The sequence below is a fragment of the Trematomus bernacchii genome, unplaced genomic scaffold, assembly GCF_902827165.1.
Source record: "Trematomus bernacchii unplaced genomic scaffold, fTreBer1.1, whole genome shotgun sequence".
NCBI lineage: Eukaryota > Metazoa > Chordata > Actinopteri > Perciformes > Nototheniidae > Trematomus > Trematomus bernacchii.
The window spans coordinates 1,094,213-1,114,636 of record NW_022987607.1 but is presented as its reverse complement, the minus strand read 5'-3'; the positions used below and the strand labels follow the sequence as shown (position 1 = coordinate 1,114,636).

General features: G+C 40.7%; 1 protein-coding gene across 1 annotated transcript in view; it reads left to right on the top strand.

Moving 5' to 3' along the window:
* Nucleotides 1-912: 912 nt before the first annotated feature.
* Nucleotides 913-20,424, top strand: part of LOC117482871 (retinoic acid receptor beta-like) — a 74,640-nt gene continuing 55,128 nt past the window's right edge. The window contains 3 exon segments of the mRNA XM_034131099.1: nt 913-1,318; nt 16,304-16,362; nt 16,364-16,453. Coding sequence (XP_033986990.1) covers nt 1,165-1,318; nt 16,304-16,362; nt 16,364-16,453 — 303 coding nt within the window. The 5' untranslated portion in view covers nt 913-1,164.

Here is a 20,424-nt window from a genome sequence, read left to right as displayed (position 1 = left end):
TCATGTTCAGGTGTATTTCAGTATGTAGTGTCTCTACTTTAAAGAGTTCTCTCCTGCTGATGAACAGCTTTAAAATAGATGTTGTTCAGCTCACAGATCTTGATGGAAACTAAACTTGTTTTGAAATGTTAGACTTGGTTCTAGTATCTTTCGGTGTGTATGGCCTTATGCAACAATGATGTAACCAACTGAGTGTGTGTGTGTGTGTGTGTGTGTGTGTGTGTGTGTGTGTGTGTGTGTGTGTGTGTGTGTGTGTGCCATATTTGATCAACGAATATAAAGAAAACAGTGTATGATATAATGATCAAACTTCATGACCTCTGTATTATATATTTTTTTCTCAACACCTGTCTTTTTCCTCAATACCTTTATTTATTTATTTTTGTACTTTTATTTTCTATTGTTCTTACATTTGTGTGTCCCAGTGTGTAAAAGTCCTCCTCCTTCACGGTGCACCTAGTTACACTTCTTCTGCTTTAATAAATACAAAAATCTGCTTCTATTATGTATTATGTATTATTTATTTTATCACACTGTATTTCCCCCTCCGCTGCACTTCTCCTCCCCGCCGGCAGGGGTCTGGGTCACGTGAAGGTCAGCAGCAGAGAGGGGTTCACTGAAAGTTCATGCGCATATATTAGGCAATTCAATCTTTCACTTCAGTGGCAAAACTAGTTGGAAATGAGCTGCGCGCGGAGGGACGGATAACCCATTCGTCATCGGAGAGGAGAAGGTGTGCTTTTTAAACTGCGCGTTATTTCTGATAAAAGAGGAGAGACATCCCGCAGCTGCACGAGACTCAGTGTGAGGAAACACATCGGGATATCATCGTTATTATTATTATTATTATTATTATTATTATTATTATTATTACATATTATCATGAGGAAGAATGCGCATGTGTCCGTGGAACGCCGCGAGGACATGGAGCATTTAGAGGAGCGTTGTCTTCCGAAATAATTCATGATTCCGTTGCGGGACGAAGCAGAACAAGAGGATCGAAATCCGCGGTGCCAAGAAGAAGAAGAACAAGAAGAAGAAGAAGAAACAGAAGAAGAAGAGGGAGAGGAGGAAGAGGAGGAGGGGGGACAGTTTTTGATGGAGTTGTGTGCGCTTATGCCGCTGATATTTCTCCATTACGCGCAGGACTAGTTGACCGTCACCATGTTTGACTGCATGGACGTGCTGAGTCCCGGGCAGATGTTGGATTTCTACACCTCGAGCCCGTCCTCGTGCATGCTGCAGGAAAAAGCTCTGAAAGCCTGCATCAGCGGACTGCACGCGCACAGAGAGTGGCAGCACCGCCGGAGCGCGCACTGTAAGGTCCAACTGTGTGTGTGTGAGAGAGAGTGTGTGTGTGTTGTTGTTGTGCTTATTATCGCTGCAGGGGGACAGGTAGGGGTCACAGAGGGCCTGCAGGGGTCATAACTACTGCACAACTGGACATTAGATCGTTTTATTAAGTAAGTGTGCTTTTGGGAACAGTTCTCATGGATGCATTATGATATATTAGGAGTATTACATCCTAAAAAAAACACATGGGCTGTGTTTCTGGAGCAGATCTGGTTCAGTAAAGTCTATTTTTGTCGGAGTGTTTAAGTTGTTTTGAAGCGTAAATACACTCCTTTAGTTGTAGGGAAACTCTTTGGAACCGGCATTTTAAAATGTAAGGAATAATGAACCTTAATGCAGGTGTGATGATTATGTTGACGGGTGATTTAGATTGGGAAGTGTCCTTTAGGGAAACTCGTGGGTGATACTTCATAAAACTTCAATATGCATTATGAAGTATTAGGAGGAATGAGTCTTAATAACTACATGAGGTGTGTTTGTGGAGCAGATCTGATACTGTATGATTCAGTGTGTTTTGGTCTAATTAGACTAAGGGTTTGTCAAGCGTAAAACAACTCCAAAACTCTTGAGGAAAGGACGCTTAGGTTAGTAATTCTGTCTGTTAAAAAGTAGTTTTCCGATGCGTAAAAACACTCCTTCAGGACTCTTTGCAGGCATGAATGCATCATAAATATACTGGGGAGAACACACTTTAAAGCAGGTGTGATCATTCCTGTGGAGGGGTTAATTTAGAGAACTCTGAGGGACGCATGGATGCCTCAGTGACATGATGGAGGTCAATGTGTCTCGTTGAAAAAGTAGTTTTTTGATGCGTTAAATTTGATTAAAGTCTGCAGACCATGAAGGGTCACCACCGTTTAAAGCGTCACTCTACAGGTGTCTAAGTGGCTGGGGGGATTAGATCATTCATAATAAGGCAAATTAGGGAAGTGTCCTTTAGGGAAACTCTTCGTAAAAAAAAAAAAAGCCTGGATGCGTTATACAAAATATTAGGAGGAAAACGTCTTAAAAAGCAGCTCGTGGACATGATTAAGTATATTTTAGTTTGATAAAAAGGTTGTTTATGATGCGTAGAAACACTCTTATCATATGTATATTAGGAGGAGGAATAAAGACTAAACATCGGGTTGTATTTCTGCAGCAGCTCTGATACGACACAGCGAATGTTGTCTGATTCAAAAAGTTGCTTTTAATGCGTAAAAACACTCCTTTAGAAATGACAAGAGTAAAACAGGACGCGTGGTTTTAATGCTTTGTAAATATCACGAGGATTAAGTCATACATCACACAGCTCAGAGACATGAGGAAGTAGATTTCTGTCCGATTTTTTATGCGTAAAAACACTTCTTTAGGGGGGGGGGGACTCTTTGAAACAGGATGCGTGAATTCATTATTAAATATGAGGAGGAAAAAGTCTCAACACGGAGCTCAGAGACATGAGACTATTTGTGTCCGATAAGAAAGTGGCTTTTTTTTTTTTTTGCGTAACAGCACTTTGCAGACGTCATGTTTCACTCATAAATCGTGCGGCTGTTCTCAGATCAGCGCAGAGTAAAACCTTCCTCCTCCTCCTCCTCCTCCCTCATTTAGATTAATGACAGCTCGCACTTTTCTCCAGGATTATGTAGAATGGGCTCCGTTGATGGATCACTGTCCACGAGACTAAAGGGTGCGTTTAAAGACAGCTGGGAATACTGGGAAAACTGGGAGAGTAGAAGGAAATGTCATGAATACCGTGTAGGTCACATGTGTCAAACTCAAGGCCCGGGGGCCAAATCAGGCCCTTGGTGGATTTAATTTCGGCCCGCAGGATCATTTCTAATTACTATTAGATCTGGCCCGCCGGTATATTGCACGCACACCTTCACTCCATCCTGAGGGTCTCCTCCGCTCAGAGCCTGACCCCAAACATTGATGAACTTGCACCCAAGATAAGATGCCAAGTATCTGAACTAGCATCACAGAGCAGCACACTGAGTTTACATGTTTCCTTCTGCACTTTTTCTCTCACGACAACAGGGCATGTTTGGTTTGTTCTTTGAGGGAAATAGTTTTTTTGAAGCTGTTGTTGGCCTGTGGAGAAATGTAATCATAAGAAATGACTCTGGACAAGCTGCAGATCGAGCCATAAGAAATGAATGCAACTGATTATTTAATGTTTAATGTTGTTTTTATAGGCAATAATTTAAGCTTTGTTAGTTCCAGGTTTAATATGTGCAATAAGTTCATTTCAATAAGTTCTGCAATAAACATTGAACCAGTCCGGCCCTCGAATAGTACCCATTTTTTAATTTTGACCCACTGTGTATTTGAGTTTGACACCCCTGCTTTAGGAGATCATATGAGGATTGTGATAGTGGCATGTAGGTAAACATCTGTTTTATAATGTGACATTTATTCTAGGGAATTGTATTTATGTAGTTGATTGAGGTCCTTAAAAACAAAAATAAGAATAATTAACATTTTCAATGAAAGGTCAATTAAATATTTCTTTAAATAAACACAAGTTAAAATGTGCAATAAATCGAATTAATGACCAATGATGATTTAGCTTTTATTCTAAAATCCTCCGAGTGTTGCAAAGATATAACCATTAAATTAAATTATTATAAAATATAACGTTTTCACGCCGACGTCACTTGTTATAATTCCAGATTTTCGTAGCTTTTCTTACTTTTATTGTGAAAGTCCTCGCGCTGTGGGTCACTTCCTGCCCTCTGCTCTGTGTTGATTGGTCTTCTCTGATCACCTCCAGCCGTCACTCCTCAGCAGGCGTTTGCTCGAGGGCACGCAGGCAGAGAGGCTGAGATCAGAGGAGAAGTGACGGCAGCCATCTTTAACCCGAGCCGCTTCACTGGGATGATGGAAGACTTCATCAATCAGCTTGTGATGGATTAGTGTGTCAGATAAATGCTCCTAACGAGAGTGTGAGGTCGCGTCTTTAAATGACCTTTGAGCGTTTCAAACAGAAACACTTCATCAGAATTTTTGCTTTAAAACTGATTATTTTCTGGCAGTTTATAATTGTTTAATCATGTAATCATGTCAGCGGTTTAAACCAATAATATAATACAATTACAATCATTTCAGGGATTAATTAGCTGCCGGTTCACTTATTTATTTGGCTTCTTTTAATACCGATAATAAAAAATACAGCAGAGTATTTAATTTCTTATTTTATGTGAATCGGCGTTTAATATTGATTGATGAAGTTGGTGCGTAAACACAATCTGAAATACTGAATTGTTGTTTATGAATCAAATGTATGGGAACAAATCTGACAAATATTTCTAGTTTTTTAAAACCTCGGAAAATGGGACTTCCTATTTGCAGATTACCGCTTTAAAGGTGGGGTATGTAATTTTGGAGAAACCGGCTCGAGATCGCTAGAATTTGAAAATACACAACTGGAAAAAATCTGCCACTTCCTTATAGAGCCCCTCCTCCAACACACACGAACGCGCACATGACCAATGAGGGCACGAGATAAGTTTGTGCACAGATGGAAGGCTGACAGGCAGGTAGGCCATCCAGTTATTTTAGCCGGGCCGGCTCAGATGATTGGTCGTGCTTTTTACAGTACTACAGCTTCCACAGATGACATTTTTTTATGGATTTTTTGTCAAAGCACTTCAGATATTCATTGCTATCGGGATGTTAAGAGCATTCCATGGAATATAACAACAAGTGTATCTCGAGCCGGTTTCTTAAACTTACCTACCCCACCTTTAATGTAATTTAGCCGATCAAATGATTCTATATTATCACGAGTGTCTCAGATCCCTCCGTGCATCGAGGCGCTTTGACAGAACAGTCGTTTATATATAAGAGCTTTTATGCACCTGTACAACAAAAAGACTCGTTCATTTGTTTTTGGATATTATCTATTTGAAAATGTTCTATAATATTGATAATTATATATTTTTTAGCGTTTAAAATAGTTCCTATGAGTTGTAAATTATTGCATTTCTTTCATGACGCTCTAATTGATTAGTTATTCCTGTCATTCATCCACGGAATAACTAGCTGTCAATATCCGCCTGTTGTCATGTTTTATAGTATTTTTTTAGAAGTAGAAGTACTCAGATCTTGTACTTGAGTAAAAGTAGAAGTACTCAAATCTTGTACTTGAGTAAAAGTAGAAGTACTCAGGTCTTGTAGTAAAAGTAGAAGTACTCAGATCTTGTCCTTGAGTAAAAGTAGAAGTACTCAGATCTTGTACTTGAGTAAAAGTAGAAGTACTCAGATCTTGTACTTGAGTAAAAGTAGAAGTACCAGAGTGTAGGAATACTCTGTTTCAGTAAAAGTCCTGCATTCAAAATGTTCCTCAAGTAAAAGTATAAAAGTATTCTCATCAAAATATAGTGAAAGTAGCGACAGTAAAAGTAGTCATTGTGCAGATTGGTCCATTTCAGAATAATATATATGATATGTTTTATAATGATTGATCATGAAAGTGTTCTCAAAGCTGGTAAAGGTGCAGCTAGTTTGAATGACTTTGTATACTGCAGGGTAGCTTGTGAATTTACTCCAGGTGGATCTAAAGTCTGATTTAACACTTGATTATATTTCACATCATTCATCCACATCATGATTTTATTTGTGTGTTTTCTCACGCCAAACCCCCCCTCTTTGATCTGAAGCCCCTCTCAGGGTCAGTGGAGGTGAAGCTTCTTTCTTTGCTCAGATAACGATGAAACCTCCTGGGTTTTAATTAGCCTCATCGACAGCGAGCCGTCCGTTAAAGCTCTTCCTCTCAGAGTTTAGATGTTCATTAACGATGATCAAGGAGCATTTACTCGGATAAAACGGCTTAACAGACGAGGCTGCACAACAAGGGGAGTTTCAGAATAAAAGTCCTCATTTAGGAAACTCAGTATTTTAATATGTCCATTAATTGTGTTGACAGCGCTGGTAATGCAACAAAAAGAAAGTCCTAATGAGATGCTTCATAACATCCAAGAACACAAAACTAACACCACTTAGATTTATTGTTTATTATGTGAAGTGTGTGTGTGTGTGTGTGTGTGTGTGTGTGTGTGTGTGTGTGTGTGTGTGTGTGTGTGTGTGTGTGTGTGTGGTGTGTGTGTGTGTGTGTGTGTGTGTGTGTGTGTGTGTGTATGTGTGACGTGTGTCTGTCTGTCTGTCTGTCTGTCTGTGTGTGCGTGCGTGCGTGAGGTGTGCGTGCGTGTGTGTGTGTGCGTGAGGTGTGTGTGTGCGTGTGTGTGTGTGTGTGTGACGTGTGTCTGTCTGTCTGTCTGTCTGTGTGTGCGTGCGTGCGTTCGTGCGTGAGGTGTGCGTGCGTGTGTGTGTGTGTGTGTGTGTGTGTGTATGTGTGTGTGTGTGTGAGGTGTTTGTGTGTGTGTGTGTGCGTGAGGTGTGTGTGTGTGTGTGTGTGTGTGTGTTGTGTGTGTGTGTGTGTTGTGAGTGTGTGTGTGTGTGTGTGTGTGTGTGTGTGAGGTGCGTGAGGTGTGTGTGTGTGTGTGTGTGTGTGTGTGTGTGTGTGTGTGTGTGTGTGTGTTTTGGGATAATTGGTGCCTCTTTGTGTTGTGGACATTAGCGGCCGTTAGCACAGCGAGCTAATTCAGTGGGCGTGTGAACGAGGGGGGGGGGGGGGGGGGGGGGTATCTCTGATCACAGGACAGTGCCGGGTGGAAAAATATCAAATACTCCGTTAAAGCTTTTAGAAAGATGCTTCATGTGGAACAGATTCCAGTTTCATAAAAGGATTATTTTTACATTTTAAAGTGGTAACATCAAACTTACAAAGGCATTAGGACGAGATGGAAATAAAGCAAAAGCAACATCAAAAGTTAAATTGAAGGCGGACAGACGGGGATGAAAACATTTTGATAACAAAAGCAACTTTTAGAGTTTATTTCTTAATATTTACAGGAAGGAGGTAATTTAAATTCTTCTTCTTTGGAACCAGATATATCATCAAATACACTTTATATTAATTACATTTTAAATATGTTTAGATGATCTGGAGGGTCTCCTTTCATTAACCGTCTGAAGTGCTTCTTTTGTTCAAATATGAATTATGAATATCCTGATGCTCATGACCTTGTGTTTTTTTAAACGTCTTTATATATCCCAGGTAGAGAAAGTGAGATTATTGTGTCAAAAGATCTTCTAAGAAACTACAAACTGCCTCGCCCTCCTCCGCCATGTTTGTAATTTTTTGTCCGTTTATATGAAAGCTTTAGAACGACCTGCACTTGTTGTGTTCGGACGTCTGCGTTGAATTTGACCTCAGCGCTAGGGGTCACAGCGGGGTCAAATGGATGGTTATGGGGGGGGGGGGGGGGGTAGGTCACATGACTGCCTGGGAACCTCGGAATAAAAATACTGGCCCCCAAAAATACCCCAAAAATGAAAGAGATTAAGAGTGGGACGTTTTTCTGTTACAATTAGTCAATCATTTGGAGGGGTTGGTCCTCTTGCATTTCCCCGGCAGATATGAAGTCAATAAATATTACGAATACAAATAATAGATATATAATAATAGTAATAATATAGAAAAGTATACTTCACTCTCATGTCTTTCAGTCATTTCTAAACCAAATCCAGAATAAAGTCCTATTTTTAACGCCAGAAATTCCTGTGGTTTTAAAAATAAACTCTCTCCTTTTTCCAAAAACACGAAACATCTCTCCTCTTCCTCCTCTCTGTCTCTTCTGCTGATCTGTGATACTTTGTCAGGTTTAAATCCAATCACAGAGATCAATGGCTCCTTCTTTCCATTGATTTCTTTCATTTGAAACTGAAATGAAGCGTTGGCTTTCTCTGTGTTACGGAGCAGCAGCTTTGTCCTCATTGTGGATTCGGCATCATTGTGTTAAATGGCCTGTGAGCAGCCACAGACTCCCGTCCTTTGCCATCTGTTGGTCCTGAGCACCATGTGTGCAGAGTCTAACATGTCGCTACACTTTGGGAAGTGGATGTATGAAGGGTGGAGGGTGGAGGGCACAGAGAGGAGAAATGCCCACTTCCTGCCTCTTGCTGCTCATTCTGGGCTGTTAAGGTGTCCATGTTTGGGTGTTTAAATCACCTCTGTTCCCCCTGTACCCCATATCTTCTACGGTCTTCAACATCGTGTTCTCGTATTTATTAACCCTGACATCTCCCCTCTTTCCCCCTGTTTTCTCCTCCTTCTTAAACCTGTTTTCTCCTGTGGTAAACCCTGTTGTCTCTGGTCTTAAACCCTGTGTTCCCCTCTCTCTTGACCCTGATATCTCCGCTCTTTCCCTCTATTTTCTCTGGTATTTCCCCCTGTTTTCTCTTCTTCCCCCCTGTTTTCTCCGCTCTCATTACATTACATTGCATTTAGCTGACGCTTTTCTCCAAAGCGACTTACAATAAGTGCATTCGACCAAGAAGATACAAACTTGAAGAAAACAGAATCATATAAGTACATCAGGTTTCATAGAGCCAAAACATTTCAAGTGCTACTCAACAGGCTTTAGATAAGCCAGTCCTTAGTTAGTATATAAGTGCTTTGTTAGTAATTTTATCGCTCGAAGTGGAGTCCAAAGAGATGAGTTTTCAGTCTGCTCCGGAAGATATGTAAGCTATCTGCTGTCCTGATGTCAATGGGGAGCTCATTCCACCATTTTGGAGCCAGGATATCAAACCCACGTGTGTCTGCTGATGGGAACTCGGGTCCCCCTCGCAGTGCGGGTGCAGCGAGACGTCTGGCTGATGCAGAGCGGAGTGCACGTGCTGGGGTGTACAGTTTAACCATGTCCTGGATGTAGGAAGGGCTAGATCCATTCACAGCATGGTACGCTAGTACCAGTGTCTTGAAGTGGATTCTAGCAGTTACTGGAAGGGAGTGAAGTGAGCGGAGGAGCGGTGTGGTGTGGGAGAATTTAGGAAGGTTGGAGACCAGACGAGCCGCTGCATTCTGGATGAGCTGCAGAGGTCGGATGCCCCCCCCCCCCCTGTTTTCTCCGGTCCTAAACCCTCTTCTTTCTGCGCTGCACCGATGACCACATTCAGGGTTTTTAAAGCTAAAGAGCGATCAGTTTCTGCCAAGAGTCTGCAGACAATCTACCGCCAATGGTCATTTTATATTCAATTACATTTATGACTTCATTCTGAGCACGCAACAACACAATCTGCACACATACATTATATCTTGTGGAGAAATGATTATCATATAAAGCATAATTTCATCTTTAGCCAGTCTGTGGTCAATATATCTGTTCGGGGGGGTTTAGTTTACACAGTGCACAATTACCCAATCATGTCCCTTTGTGTTACTCAGTTAGAAAAGGCCAATTTTCATAAAGCTTGGTATTAAGGAGGTTATTGGTTTGTTTGTTTGTTTGTCAGCAACATTACAGGAAAAACAACGTTGAATAGGTTTTCTTATAGGCCATGAACACCACGTTGATTTATGCTCTGGATCCAAAACTCCAGTTTACAAAGGATGTGTTTTTAATACGGTTTTTTGTCTGTTTTCTGCAAGATTACGACAATACCAGTGGCTTGATTTTCATGAAACTTGGTTGGCGGTGTAATTAAGGGCCGAGAAAGAACCCATACATTTTTTACCTGGATCTGAATCACAGGTACCCTTAAAACTATTATGTTAATATTACACTAGTTTTCAACCTTGGTGCCGGTATGTTCTCTCCAGGTTAGGGTTAGGGTTGCTCTTCTAGTCAAAGTTATAACATTAGCGACGGTCTGAATTGACTTTTTTATTGCTTATAAACTTTTCATTTGTAAGAGGAACATTGTGTTATTTCTTCATTCAGAAGTGACATTGCATCACTTTGATTATAAACTCTAATATATAACTAACGATGGCACATGATTGATTTGTCACATCAGGGCTTTTAATCAGATCCAGACGAGGAGATTATCTCACCACCTCTTAATGTTATCTGTCAAAGACTCAAAACTCAGTCTCAGTTCAGAGGAAACTTTTTTTTCCTCAACTTTGTTTGTCAATCATAAACATGTCAGCAATTGGCTCTCTCCCATTGGACGGTCCTGTAACCGGAGAAGCTATTTTCTCCGCTCTTTCTCCCTCTTTACCTCGCCCATTCCCTATATTTTCTCCTCTCTTTCCTCGCATATTTTCCCATTCTTTTTCTGGTGTTTTCCCCTGTTCTCTCCACTCTCTCTCTCTCTGATTTTCTCCAGTCCTTCACCTGTTATTTCTGTTCTTTCCCCTTCTATTCTTCAATGTTTGCACCAGTTTTCTCTGTTCTTTTACCCTTTTTTGCACCACTTTTCTCCTGTCTTTCCCCCTGTTCATCCAGTTGTCCCTGTGTGTTCTCTGGGATGTCCCCCTCTTGTCTCCAGTGTTTCCCCCTACCCATCAGTATGAATGTGCTCTCCTGTTTGACCCCAGCTTCAGGTTCAGCCAGAGGCTAAGAGTTCAGATATTTCTCCGCCTGCTTTTAATGCCAGACTGGCCGTGTGCGCTTGTCTGTCAGCAGCCTTTATTCCTCTAATGGAGCTTTCTGTGTATGTTAACACGCGGGGAAGTCGACTCAAAGTTTAATCACGCAGAAAATGGAAAAGGCTCCCCTGCACCTGATATGGCCAATATACAGGTGCCCATTGACCACCCCTCCTCCTCTCACACACACACACACACACACACACACACACACACACACACACACACACACACACACACACACACACACACACACACACACACACACACACACACACACACACACACACACACACACACACACCCGAGCGGCGTAATGAATCCACATTTATGCGTCCCATCTGTCTGCAGGTGGTCACAGCCGTAGAGTTTGAAATAGGCAGCGAGCCTCAGTCCGGGAGTACCCAGCCATCACAAATGCTCCGAAGGCATATCAGTAACAAAAGTATTTTCCCTCACGATGTATGTTAAAGTGTGGGGGAGGCTAATGCACATTGTTGTTGTGCTCCAGTAGTCATATGTCCTCGTCTTCATCTCAACGACCTTGTTTCACTTATTACCCGTGTGATACGGGAAAGATATTACTGTCTCTGCAGAGAGAAGAGGGAGCGAGGGATGGCTGGGGTTTAAAATAAACCTTTTATACAAGAAACTGTATAAAAAAAAAATGAATAAGGGAACCAGAAATGTAAGGATTATGATACATTAGTGGTGGAGGAGATCACATATCTCACACATTAAAGGCCAAAAATGCGCGATACGAAATCTGTGCAATGTGTTTGTTACCACCCTTATTTGTCATTATTTGTATGCAGCTATCTCTAGTGGTGATGGTATTTAAGACAAAAGCAGAAGAGGAAGTCAGGTAGAATAAAGAGTGACAAAACACAGGACCTTCACCCCTGCATCCTGTTCGAGTCCCCAAAAGTGCGCCAGGCCTTCAAGCTAATTTTTATATTGGCCAAACGGTGGATTTACAACTTCCGTGCATCTTCCGTGTCAGTCATGTGACTTTATGAAGCCCAAAAATACCTTTTGCCTTTGACCTACATTGGGAACAAGACATCTAAAACAACATACATTTAATTTTTTAGGTAAATTTGCTTTCCGGTATGACCACTTGAGAAGCCTTCATTTTGATCCTTAGGTCCCAAACATTTAAAAATGCGCTTAAAGTTGAATCCAGAGCTATTTTTCTTCCTGTCTTCACGTGACTGAGCCAAGACCAGACAAGTTCTCTTTATATCTACGGTCTTGTGACACTCCAACATTTAACGTGACCCAATTTATAGCATGTACGTTTTCATTACTGTACTTGTACCTATGTTTGGTAAAAAAAGGACCCTACTTCCTTTAAACCAAACCATTATCTTTTCCTAAACCAAGTAGTTTTGTTGGCTCATCTAAATAACCAACACATGCTTTCTTATCTGACAGTTGGGAACGAAAACAGGAAGTTAACCTGTTCAACCCGGAGGCCCCCGCCTTTTTTTCACGAAACTATGTCTCAGGGCTTCTTAACATTTAAAAACCTATGAATGTGTCATACTCACTTAACGGGAAGAAACTCAGCTAACTGACGATACGAACCATTTTTACCGAAACAAAACACAAGTCTCACAAGAAGCGTCTAAATGAGCCCTGAGCGAAGAACTGCTAACACACTTAGCACAGAACTCTAGGTAGAAATACTCTTATTACATATCGGATCTGCGCAAACAAGATATCGATTAGCAAGCTGAGATTCCACAGATTCTAGGCAAGGCAAGGCAAGGCAAGTTTATTTATATAGCACTTTTCTGTACGCGACTATTCAAAGTGCTTCTAGGGGTATAAGTATCATCACTGAGCGATCAGAACCCGCGGCGAAATGACAACAAACAACAACAACAAAATTAGCTTTACGGGACCAAATCGGAAAATAAGTCTTACCTTAGCTGTTATTTTGATCAAAAGTTGTGTTCAATGGCATCAAAACGATAAAAACTCTGCTGAAGGGTAATCCATAGGTTAATCCAATGTGTCTGTGTCACTTTGAAATGATTACTGATAATCCATCATTCCATTTTTATGTCAATAACGGAGATTTCCTATTCGCATTCTGGCTGCGCATCACTCCATTCACCAATGGGTAATGTTTAGATGGATTTTAGGAACTTCCCCTCGATTCTATTGGCTCTAACGGTTAAAAAGAGGTGTCAATCATCAAATCAAACGAGGGGTTCCAGAGATATAAATCCACCCAAATGACCCCAGAAGTGTTTTATTTTGCTAAATCTCTCTAAAAAGGTCAAATGTCACTTGTTTTGCATCAATCCTAATACAGGGTACTTATTATATGTTATAGTTTGGATTCCTAAAGCTTTTAGTCTACTATCCCATCATTCAAGGGTGGTTTTCACTATAAGTAATGTTTTCTTTTTGGACGGACACTATAATTTACGTTTTTTTACTATGTTCAATCTGAATTTACTTTAAAATAAAAAAACATCTATATTGATTCTGACTTTTCTACATCCAGCTCACAGGTTTATCATTACTTTGAGAAAAAAGATTATTAATTTACCCCTTTTAGAAGTGAAGTTATAGTCATTTGTTCTGGGCATGTCATTTTCGAGCCTATTCTTTAAAATGTGGTTTTAAAAAGTACTGTTTTGGTTTAAAGATCCATCCCAGCTTGCACTTGCACACTTTATAAGGCAAACGCTTGCATTGACTCTAAATGCAGCAGCTTCTCTCCCCCCCCCCCCGATCAGATGGCTTTGTGTGTCACAACACTGGCTCTCCTCCAGTGTTTCTCTCTCCATACATCTGCTTTATGTGCAAGCTGCTCCTGACTTCTCCCTGCCAACAACAGAAGGAAACAGCGATGAGATGACCCGCCTTCAATACCAACTAACGCGTGTCCTCATCGAGAAACCAGAACGCACTGCAGTCGTTTAGAAAGCGCAGAAATAACACGGCTGACTTTCCCCTTCTTACTGGAGTTGTTTACTCTGAATCCCACTTGAAATTCAGCCCGGGAAACTTTCCCTAAATCCCAACGCAGCACCATTATGTCAGCTTTATGCAAGTCTACTTAAAGATTCTGCAGAACTTTAGAAAAGATGCCGTTTCATAACGAGTCACGGAGACTTCTCCTTGCAGCTCCTCAGATAAGAGTGAGAATCGATAGGTTTATGAATCATCTCTTTCTAATTAACCTCGGTGATCATTTTACTTTTTCACCCCTTATTAGATATAAACATCCATCCAAGTTGTGTACGTGCTTCAGACTTGTTAAGTCTTCCCTCGAGCCGCTGACGTTGCCTAATGCAAAGCTGCAAGCCCGACGTGTGCAGAGAGAGTCACACAGGGCGAATGTACAGATCAGATTAAACCGGCAGGGAATTCCATGCAAGGACGAAGGTCCAGTAATTATAAGAGCTGCTCCCCACCGTCAGTAATTGAGTTTACGCTGATGAAGTACGGAAGGAAGTAATCTAATCAGCAGAGATGCCGGAGAGACTGCTTTCCATTTTCTTAGCAGATATGCAGTGTGCATGTGGACAGAGTGGAGTTATTTAAAGTCGGGTACATTTTCGCTTCGAGGTGCTAAGTGTGTCCTGATTGCTCCGTCCTGATGGTGCGCCTGAATCTGCAAATTACAACCACTTCTCGCATGAACACAATGTCTGCTATAACTACAGTCAGGACTGGCTTGAACCAAAGACATTGATTTGGGATGTGTGTTTTTCTGTCTTCTTTCTTGTGTCTTTGGCATTTGGTTTGTACCACAGGAATAAAGTGATGCCAAATCTGACCTGGTGGTTTGCAATATCTTTTTGGATGGATTTTAGATCAGCTAACTCTTTGCTATTGCACTGATCGACAGGTGGTGGCGCTCACACACAAAGAAGCATAGCAGTGCCAACAAAGACAGCGAAGAAGATCTCTGCTCCTACAACACAGATGTAAAACCATCATTTCATTTGGTTTGAAAATGTTGCAGGAGCAAGTGCTTAAACCTGGAAATGAGTTAGGATTTGAACTTGAAGTCAATGGTTTTCTGAATGTGTTTTTGCCTGAAATAAGGTCTGAGGTTAACACAAGCTGAAGAGATTTTAACAATGTGTTCTACGACGTAAAGCACGTAATAGTAAATACTTCAGGTTGTTACTGGTCTACATGAATAAGGGTTTATTCTATCTAATGGATGAACATAATCTAGGGTTACCCATTCATCTCCTATGGAGGTCATTTTGGAACGGGAACATCATAGGTTTTACAAAGTTGACTAAACCAGTCAAAGTTGAATGAATCAGCAGTTGCATATGTTCAAAAGCCTACTGTGGAGGATATCATGAGGCCTTGAGGCAATCAAATGTAAAACACAATATTTATGATGTCAGATTTGACGTAAACACGACAGGACGGTTAAAAAACACGTCATGTTTTTTCTTTTAAATGTGAAATCTCCAGCTTCTAGTTTCCAGATGTCCTCCTCATCCTCATCATCTCCTCTTGTTTGCTTCCCCTTGTTCTACGACATCAAATACGTCAGTAAATACCCTACTGGTGGATTTAGAAATGGATGTTGTTTCCAACATTAACATGCTTGTAGATTTGTCGGTTTGTAATATCTCATGGATGACCATAATTCAGGGTTCTCCATTCATTTCCTGTGGAGGTCATTTTTGACCGGGACACCAAAGTTGACTTAACCAGTCGCAGTTTAAAGGGGACCTATCATGCAAAATGCACTTTAGTACGTCTTTTATACATGAATATGTGTCCCCGGTGTTCCAGGGAACTCACCAAGTGTCAGAAAACACAACCCTCTCTATTTTCCTCCATACCCAAATCTCTAAAAAAGGGGCTGCAACGGATCTGATAAAAACTGATCCAGATTTGAACACTGTCCTGACGTCAGGACGGTGGCGCTACGGCTATTGGGCCAACTCCACCAATCAGGAGGAGACAGCCACGGCCATTGCCGTTCGAAAGCGCTGGAGACGCTGTAGTACATATGCCAGGCCTGTAGATGTTGCTGTTCTCACTGAATCAGCCCTTGCAAAAACAGAGCTATAAATTGTCAAATTGAGCAAAATGAGGCATGGCTAAAATGCATGATCTGTTTGGTATTTTGAAAAAAAAAAAGTATAAATATGCCTTATATAGGTATGGTCCTACACTATATTATTCAAATATAGCATGATAGGTCCACTTTAATGAAAGCGGTGATCAGCTGTTTGATGATCAGCTGTTTGGTGATCAGCTGTTTGGTGATCAGCTGTTTGGTGATCAGCTGTTTGATATGTTCAAAAACCTACTGTGGAGAATATATAAGGCCTGGAAGCGATCAAATGCAAAACACAATGTTAATGATTGATGAAAATCTGTCAGATTTGACCCGAACACGACAGGACGGTTATGTTTCTTTTAAAATGTGAAATCTGTCCTGCTTGTAGTTTCCAGATGTCCTTATGAATCATTGAGACCTCCTCCTCATCCTCATCCTCTCCTCTCCTCTTGTCTGTTTCCCTGCAGCCATTGAGACGCAGAGCACCAGTTCTGAGGAGCTCGTCCCCAGCCCCCCCTCACCACCGCCCCCCCCCAAGAGTCTACAAGCCCTGCTTCGTCTGTGAGGACAAGTCCTCGGGATACCACTATGGAGTCAGCGCCTGTGAGGGCTGCAAGGTAGGATCCTCCGTCAGATCCTCCGTCAGATCCTCTGTCAGATCCTCGCTCTGAGACAATCAGGCAGAGGGCGTCAGGCATTATTAAACACTGTGTCGTGGAGGGAGATTATAGGCAAGGCTTCTCCGCCATGTCCCGGACAAGGAGTTTTATGTGTATGAATGAGACCATTTATCAAACGTTAGAAAACAGATGTTTACCACAATGAAAGGAATGGCATCCAATAAGTGTCTCTACAGTATGTGACCTAACCCTTTAAGGCAGGGGTGTCAAACTCAATTTCATCAGGGGCCACATCAGCATTATGGTTGCACTCAAAGGGCCGGTTGTAACTTTAAGACTATATCATTAATTAATATAACTTCATAATTAACTACGTCTGAAAGCAGAAGTCTAGAGCAAATAATTGCAAGTCTCTTCAGTAAGAATGTCACAATATGATTTTAAAAGAAAAGCCACATTCTGGAAAAACATTGATTGTGACATTTTGAAAAAGAGAAGTGACATTTTGAAAAAAAAATCTATTTATGAGAAAAAGGCTAATTCTAAGAAAAAAGGCATATTTGGACAAAAAAAGTCAAATTCTGAGAAAAAGTCACATTTGAGATGCATTGTGGGACATGTCGTTTATGGGCAACGTGCTTCTGTAAAGTAGCATGTAACCGTATAATAAACATTTATATTCTTTGCAAGCTCTTGTGGGGCCACATAAAATGAAGTCGCGGGCCGGATTTGGCCCCCGGGCCTTGAGTTTGACACCCCTGCTTTAAGGGAATTACTGCCGAAACGGGTTTATTGCCAAAGTTAGTTTATCAAACGAGTATTTGTTTGTGTATAAACACGACACTTTATAATTCAGACTGCAAGGAAAAGCAAGTTTACCACAAAGACAGATCTAGAAGATCTATGTCGGGAAATTCCTCACCATTGAAGGATATAACTTATTTTCTAGTATCTTTTTAGACTCAGAAACAGGTTTATTACCAACTTAGTTTGACGTTAAGGTAATTGTTTGTGTTTGAAGGATTGATTTATCAAATGTAGAAATCAGATAGCATGTTTACCACAAAGAAAGATCCATATGTTGCCTTTTGAGGGGAATTCCTCATCATTGAAGGAAACGACTTATTTTCTAGTATCTTTTTAGACTCAGAAACAAGTTTATTGCCAACTTAGTCTGCATTAGGGTTACTGTGTGTGCATACATGGAACAATCCTTTTGAACCGTAGCAAACGGACTGCAATGAAAAGCACCTGTTTGCCTCAAAGAAAGATCCAGAGATGCATCAAGAAGGCGTCTCTTTGTTGCCTTTTGAGGGTAATTCCTCACCACTATTACATTTTCTAATAACTTTTTAGACTCAGAAACAGGTTTTATTGACAACTTAGTCTGGGTTAGGGTTACTGTGTGTGTATACATGGAACAATCCTTTCGAACCGTAGCAAACAGACAGCAAGGGAAAGCCTGAATGTGATGGAAGTCTAACATCCCAGAGGAGAGAGCGTGTTGTCTGCAGGATTCCTCTCTGCACGCTGTAATTGAAGCGGAGGAATGTCAGGAATCCTTTGGAGGTTTTTGGCCCGGAGGGAGGTGGTGATCGGCTCTCTCTCTCTCCGGGTCAAACTGAGTTCTCCGCTGCTCACACGCCGCCATGTGCGAATATAAGCCTCGTCGTAAAAAACCCAACGTGACCTCTGACCCCGATTCTCTGTTTTAAAGCGCTACAGGTGAACAGGGTAAGATACATTAAAACGTTTGTAGTAGCAGGACACTTCATTACTGACATTAAGACAATTATATTTTGTATTACAAGTTTCTGAGAGGTTTTATTCTAATATTATATTGAAAAATATACGTGGTATTTTTGGGTAGTTTTGCGAAAAGAATGGGATCATTTTAAGGAATTTGTTTTAATATTTCAGAATAAGAAGTAGAAATAATTCAAGAAAAGCAACGACGAGTGAGGTTGAATATTTCCCTCAAAAAGTCTTCTTAATGTCCAATGCAAGTTGTGATATTTAGAGGAAAGAAGTTGACTCAAACTGAGACTAAAAACTTCAGAAGAATCTGAAATAAGGTGGATTAAATATAACATAAATGTGAACATTGGATAAAGCCAGGTTCAATATTCTTGTTATATTTTGTTGATGTATTAAAGTCAAAGGTTTTAACAGAAGATATCTATTTGTATACCTCCATACATTTGAAAAAACTGCCATAAAAAGTCATTTTCTGCATGTTTTTTGTGCTAAAGTGTGAATAAATGAGTAGGGATGGGTACCGAGCCCCGGTATTATTAAAGACCGTGGTACCGTTAAGTCTTTTTATCGGTACTGGAGACATCTAAAAATATATGTCATAAGTATTATTGCTACACAAACATTATATTGCAGTTTTAGTATCGCCTACTCCGTTTCTAATACGCAAAAAGACTACAAAATGCGTCTATGATTATTTTTAGTATTTTCGATCTCTCCAATCCAGACGAGAGATCTCTCTCCCCCGCCTGTGTGCGAGGGGGCGGGGCGGTTTACACACACACAGCTGCTACATGCAGCAACACACACACACACACACACACACACACACACACACACACACACACACACACACACACACACACACACACAACACACACATACGGAGGAGATGGCGGAGAGAACGCGCTCCGAGGTGTGGTTAAACTTTACCCGTCTCGATGTGGACAATGCTCGTTACCAAAAGTGCAATAAGAGTTTAGCATGTCAGGGCGGTAACACGAGCAATTTGTCTAAACATTTAGACGGAGGAATGCACCGGGTTCGACTGTCTTTCTTGTAGCGCTGTAGCCCCATCCACGAGTAACGTTTCCACGTCAGGTGTTATGTATGCTAGCAGCAACACACGGAGCTAACTCAATGATACAAACATGGGTTAAAGATTAGAGGGAACTGAGTTATTTATTTTGCCTGTGACACAAGATTTTCATCGGCATCACTACACTGTAGCTATGTTCGTATGACTAAATACCTTGAACCTTGACCTTGTTAAAGTTTCAGCTATTCTGTTTACAGTTCTGTCATCAGATTATTTAATATGATTTGTTAAAACGTTGTTGTTTCTTTTGATGTGAAATATTATGTATTTAATTTAAATAAAAAGCGATGTTAATTTTGTTCACAATTTGTTTAGTTAGGTTACCTCATTTTGTTCTCCAAAAGAACCGATAAGAGTACCGTTAAAAGACCGGATCGATAAGCGGTATCGATAAAAGCAGTAGTACCGTTAAAACCTTAACGATACCCATCCCTATAAATGAGTGTGTGAGTGATGTGAAAGGCTTGGGAATATAGACAGGAAGGAAAGTGGACAGGTTGGTGTGTGTGAGAGAGATTTCTGCTGAGAGAGGAGAAAGAAGAAATCCTAGCAAAGTTGATTTATTTCAAGAAAGAAAGTTAATTACACCGTAAAGTTATATCGAAAAAAATATGGTATTTTTGTGGAGAAAAGTATAATTTTGCGGAAAAGAATCTGAACTTTTGAAGGAAAAGAAGTAGAAATAATTCAAGACAAGCAACGACGAGTGAGTCAAATATTTGGAGTCGAAAAATAAGTTAATTTTGGGAAATGTCTCTTGTAGTATTTCCCCCAAAAAGTCTTCATAATGTCCGATACAAGTTGAGTAAAGCTGAACATTTTAGAGAGTAAAAACTATCCGATATCAACATCAAACCTCCCAACTTCAGTACAGACATTAACACTATCTTTTTTTACATTAAAAGTTCTCTGAAATGTTTAAACGTGGAAATGAGGCGTAATGCAAACCTTTGGTGAATTCCAGCGTAATCTACAGAAGCAAATTGGCAAAATATTCCTCAAGCGTATTTTAGATGTTCCCCGGCTAAACACAGACATATTATGGAGACAGAAAACAGCCCAAACTCTCTAAAAGTGTGTACGAGAAAGCGAAGTTTAGGCGCACCATGCTGAC